Source organism: Lotus japonicus, chromosome 3, assembly GCF_012489685.1.
Source record: "Lotus japonicus ecotype B-129 chromosome 3, LjGifu_v1.2".
Classification (NCBI taxonomy): Eukaryota; Viridiplantae; Streptophyta; class Magnoliopsida; order Fabales; family Fabaceae; genus Lotus; species Lotus japonicus.
Genome location: NC_080043.1, coordinates 90,395,709 through 90,401,708, shown reverse-complemented (window position 1 = coordinate 90,401,708; position 6,000 = coordinate 90,395,709). Strand labels below are relative to the sequence as shown.

Genomic DNA, 6,000 nt, shown 5'->3' with positions numbered 1-6,000 from the left:
CATATTCGAAAGAAGCCTTGCAACCTATATTCGAAATGTCCTCTCGAAAGGCTGGCTTTGCTAAAGCATCTGCCACCACATTACGCTATCTAGGAATGTGAGAGATAGGTACAAGTAAATCTCAACTAATAACCTCCATAACCTTTGATATCAAGCCCCACAACCAATACTTTGGACATCTCTATTATGCACAAGAATCTCTACATCCTCCAAGCAATTAGAGTAACATGCAACACCTTTATATCCCAAACCCAAATGGCGAAAACATACATAAACTGCATGAAGCTCTGCATGAAAAACACTTCCCTTCCTAAAAGAACTCACAAAGCCAGTTAAGTATCGCCTAGCATGGTCACGAAGGCCGAGCACACCTCCCCCACCCATCTTGTTTGAGCCAAATACCCAACTACCATAAGAGAAAAGAGTTTTGATACATCCACAGTCTTATTTCCATTCATATTAAATCCTAAAATAAAAAAATAAAGTGTTATATTTCCAAAAAGAAATATTTAAGCCTAAAATAGTTTGATGCTAATATGATTGTCTCTCACCTCACTTTCTATCATCTGCTTCAAAATCACAATCCAGGTAATCAAATGGCAGCAACTTCCACCTTTCACTTTCTTTCTCGCTTTCGATTCACCACCAAGCTTCGACCTTACCCATCTCATCATCCAATCCCATTTCCCTTCTCCCTCACCCCCAATCCCACAACTCAGGTTCCCAATTCACACACGCTTTCACAGTTTCACTGTTCTTGAATCCATGGCAGAGTTTTCACCTTTGATTTCCACTCTTTTTGCAGAAACCTAGTCGATTCCGATTGCTGTCAATGGCTGCGGAACCGAAGGAATCGCCTGCTAACAACCCCGGTCTCCATGAAACTCCAGATGAAGCTACTAAGGGTTACTTCATGCAACAAACTGTCAGCATTTTACTCTTTGTTCATATTTGTGCATACCCATTTTTTTGTTATTATTGTTTGAATTGAAAAGTTTTGATTTTTGTTAGTGTTGTTTCAATTGCAGATGTATAGAATCAAAGACCCCAAAGTGAGCCTTGATTTTTATTCTCGCATTCTGGGCATGTCGTAAGTCATTCTTTTAATATGATTATTTATTCATTTACTTATTATTGATTGAAATTTGACTTCAGTTTTTGATGTCACTGATATTGGGTCCTTTAAATTTTCATACTTTTTCAATGTTTGATATTTTTTCATTGATGTTTAAGAAAAATGAGTATAAATGAACATTTGGTACTTTTGAGGCTACCTTTTCTATAGATTGTGATGTGAGCATTATGTAGCTTCTTTCGTGATGAAGCAAATAATATGCAAAAAAGGGGGGGGGGGGGGAGGTTAAAAGTTCTTAATTTAATAGATTTCGTGTGACGCTCTTATATTCAGTTGATTTGGTCTGATTTCAGAAATTCATGAATGTGACGAAATGTAATTTTGTATTATTGGGTCTACTATGGTCATTGCTACCTATTTATGAAAGCTGACGGCAGTTTGTTGGTTTGTTTAGTTTGCTTAAGAGACTGGATTTTCCTGAGATGAAGTTCAGCTTGTACTTTATGGGGTATGAGGTATGATATGTATTGTTATTTGCTAGTGAAAATTTAGTTGCATGATGTGGATTATTGGATGTGCAATATGAAATCTCTTCTAAACCATGCTTTTCATCTGAGTTCATATGTAGTTATGTACACTTAAATCCTGAATGTTTTTATTTCAATGGATATGCATATGCCCTTAATCTTTTTATGACGTTCTGTTCTTGTTTAGGATACAACAGCAGCTCCAAGTAATTCAATTGATAGGACTGTTTGGACCTTTTCTCAGAAGGCTACAATTGAACTGACACAGTAAGCAATATAAAATTGTCATATTTCTTTAGCTCAAGTGGCTTTTATCTAACGATAAAGTAATGTACAGCAATTGGGGTACTGAAAGTGATCCAGAGTTCAAAGGGTACCACAATGGCAATTCTGAACCTCGTGGTTTCGGTATGTCATATCTCATTGAATTTGATACAGATTCTACTCCATAGCCTTTGTCCTTCCTTGGTTTGCTGTTTTATGCTTTGGATTTGTTATATGGAAAGCTCCTGACTATTATTCTTGCCTTGTTATGTAGTTATAGAGTTTAGGTCCTTATTTGATGCTTTGAGGAGTATATGTTTCATGAAATACATTTAGTTGTGGATGCATTTTATGAAAAAAATTCTCATACGCAGCAACACCATAGTATTGTGAGTTTGCCTCCTTTAAACAGAAACGATCATATGAGGCATTGGTTTTATAAATGGTGAATTTAGTAAGCCCTACTTTTTGAAATGTTTGTAGTAAACAAGAACTGTCAAAAGTGTAAATTGGAAGCATTTCCTATGTTGTTTCAGTGATATGATTTGCATTGTTTAAGTCCAGATTGAAGGTTATCATTCAAATAGTGAATTACCCACCAATGCCTGCTGGTCCAAGTGGCAAGGAGTTTGGTTCCCATTTAGTTCAAGTCTTGTGAATGGAGGAACTAGGAAAGCCTTGCCCCTCTTAATTTGGTGCAACTAGCTCGATTCGAATTAGTTAGGGTCCAATCACCAATGTTGCTTCCAAATGTCGAGGTTCCTTGATCAAATATAGTGAATCGCCAACTAACTTTTGAACCATGAATAGTAAGATTCAAACATACAGTGCAATAATAGCTTAAAATATTATATAAATAATGTATAGAGGTCAGTGTAATCATTTTAATCTAGAACATGACAAATCAATTTAATCATAAGTCTCCGATAAGCTAAGAGAGAAAGAAATGGAAAGAAGAAATGAATGAAAGATGAATTTTATTGAAGAACACCATCTGATTTTCCAACTTGAAAAACAGAGGGAAAGAAAGAATATAAAACAAAAAAATACACCCCTGGATTTGAAGAGTGTATTCCAATCCACAAGTACCAACTGATTTCCTAATTCCTACCTTTCTCTTACCCACTATCCTATCTCCTTTTATATCCTAGGGTACTTCATTCCCTCTAAACTCTCTCTTAACTGTTATTCTAACTGAATATAACAGTCAAGGCACAATTCGGTTACAACTAACATTACAGAGCTAGCAAGTAACATTACTGGCTATATTTTATACTATTAGTTTTCATGTAATTACCATGGTTGTAGTTATTTTCTTACTGCAACTCTTTACTCGATATATTTACTGTTTTTTGTCTTACTGGGATCAATAGGAAATTGAATTCTAATTGGGGGTTATCTTTCTGCTAATAGGACACATTGGCATAACTGTTAATGATACCTACAAAGCATGTGAAAGATTTCAGAATCTGGGAGTTGAGTTTGTTAAGAAACCAGACGATGGTAACCTTTTTTTCTCAATTCCTTTTCATTCTAGAATTTCCTATATGCTATGCAATGAATATCATCTTGAATTCTAACCGATGTGGATGCTTTGTGTTTGGTGTCCTTATGTTATACAGTTGACAACTATCTGAATTGTTTTCGTTCCCTGCATACCCATGTATTTTGTTTGTTTGCATGTTTGTATCCATGATTATAGATATTTCAAGAGATAATTGGAGATAGACTTTAAAATATATGTTGGAAATGGTTAAAAACTCAAGGAGGGAATCCAATTCTGGAAACATGGGTTTGAAACTTTGAATTAAGTAGGCTAGTTTTTAATTCGCTTAATGGTTGTTGTCCATAACTGAATCACTTGGGATTCAAATGGTATTACCCAGAGAATGCTTTTAATTTGTTGAATGAACTTCCCTGCCTTTGTAACAAAATAGAAAAGGAAACAACCCCTTTTACTTCATTGAGAGAGATAGATGAATTTCTTTTTTTCTTTGGTGGAGCTGGTGGAATTTCTCTGTTTAGGCTTTCTCTTTTTATTTTTAACTATGAAGTGTAAGTGATTGTGTGGTCATATACACAATAATAGCTCTAGTAGGTTGTGTAATTTACATAACATAATTATAATTCTGTCACAATTGTAACCACACGACAGGAATTTTCCCACCATTTATTCAAGTTTTTCTTTATTTTCAATTCTGCAGGGAAAATGAAAGGGATAGCATTTATCAAGGATCCTGATGGATACTGGATTGAACTCTTTGATCGAAAATCAATCGGAGCTGTAACACAAACTGCTTAAGATAAGACCTTCAGGTACACGTTGTGGTCTTCTATTTCCTTGCCTTTTGTTGGAATATGAAAAAATTATCTTATAATATCTATAGTAGTTCAAAAACAATAGGTCACTTTGATTTGTAGGGTGACTTTTATTTGGATGTCCCTCTCACTACATAGTAAATATAAGGATATAAATGAAAAAATTAAGCCCCTCTTAAGTAGACTTGGATCATTCAGTTTTGTTCATGTTACACTTCATTTAGGGTGGTGTAACTGTCTTACTTTAGAAACAACAATGTCTTTTCCCATACAATGCTGGCATCTATTTTGTCCTCTCCTTTTGGATTCTGTTCAATAGGGTTGCTAAAGTTTAGATATGAAGAGAAACTGGATATAGTTGTTGTATTGCTGAATATCTCCATGTTCTTTATGATCTGCTTATTTGGACATTCATTCACTCTCTTTTTCACTTTTTCATCAGATCAACAACGGCTTGTGAAGTTCTGTGAGTAAATGCGTCCGAATGTAGGAACGGCTGTTATTATATTCAATCAGTTGTTCTGTCTTTGTTCTGCATTGCACTTTAGACCTTAAAAATAAGTGTTATATCAGTTGTTGTGGTCTTGTGGAGCATGTTTGGATAATAGTATGCTAGCTATGGTTTGATTCAGGCGAAAGATAAGTTGGTGGTGTTTCAATGCCAACTCAAATTCAGCTACTAGCTCATTCCCCTTGTAGACCACTATGCTTTTGGTACACAAAAAAATAAAATTTATGATGAAATTTATTCAATCCCACATTTTGTAGTCTCATTAAAAGAACCACCAATAATCAAACAAAAAAATCAGTTTAGCTAATTTTCTTACACACAATCAAATGATTTCCCAGTGCTACTTGGACAATCAGAATCAGATTTGTATCATTCGATCATAATAACAACATCATATATCAACAAGGTTTAGTACAATTGGTAGAGAGTTGTGCTCCTTAAGCTAACTCAGAGTTCGATCACTGAACGGTGTATGGAGAAAGACTTGTTGAGAGTGACCTACCTGCTTAATGTAATCTTATAGCCTCGAGGGAATTTGACTGCCGGTTGTGGGATGATTATAGTATACCTAGGAAACCTAAAAAAAGATTAATAACAACATCAAATTCTTTTTTACTACACGAACCACCTTTTTTTTTAGGGTGAACTACCCAAACCACCTTGAGGACCATGGGGAAGTCATGACCCAAAATGTAGATGGACTTGCACTGAATTCTTTTTTTGAAGGATTTTTTTTTTATGAAAACTTGCACTGAATTAACACTTAATCACTTAACTATATATTTTTTTTGGTACAGATCACTTTGCTATTTTTAAATGTATTTAATTTTCCTGTACACCAAAAGAAAACTATTTGTAATTTTGAAATGAATATAAAGCACGTGGATATTTTAAAATAAGAAGTGTTCAAAACGCTTATTTTGTTTTAACAAATTTAATCCATCTACTAAAAAATTCGTAATATGTAACTCGTCATTTCCACCGAAAAAAAATATATGTAATGTAACTCATCATATCTACTTATAATATGATTTGATAATACGGCTATGTCCAAATAGTGACATCAGAGTTGCATCAAACCACAGAATATATCACAGGAATTTTCTTCTGAAATTAAACTTTACAGATTGTGCATTATAGTTTTCCTCCGATACTCTTGTCTTCTCTGGTATAGTGGTCGGAAGAGACAGGATTTTGAGAGGTGCAACCAGTCCCGAGAAACTCATGATGATTATGACTCGTTGAAAATCAAAACAAGTGCTTCTCTGTTCTGTTCATTCTTACAAGGAAGTCAATGCCCACAG

At 34.6% G+C, this 6,000-nt stretch overlaps 1 protein-coding gene across 2 annotated transcripts; it reads left to right on the top strand.

Moving 5' to 3' along the window:
- The first annotated feature begins 430 nt into the window (after positions 1-430).
- LOC130747236 (lactoylglutathione lyase) lies at positions 431-4,938 on the top strand. 2 transcript variants are annotated; one of them, XM_057600106.1, is made up of 9 exons: positions 431-588; positions 806-925; positions 1,029-1,090; positions 1,530-1,590; positions 1,790-1,869; positions 1,940-2,010; positions 3,280-3,369; positions 4,071-4,182; positions 4,628-4,938. In XM_057600106.1, exons 2-8 carry the CDS (start codon positions 833-835, stop codon positions 4,166-4,168), a joined length of 555 nt encoding a protein of 184 aa, XP_057456089.1. In that variant the 5' UTR covers positions 431-588; positions 806-832; the 3' UTR covers positions 4,169-4,182; positions 4,628-4,938. The 2 variants fall into 2 exon arrangements, with proteins under 2 accessions (XP_057456089.1, XP_057456088.1); XM_057600105.1 differs by having other exon boundaries at positions 548-719.
- Positions 4,939-6,000: the final 1,062 nt, after the last annotated feature.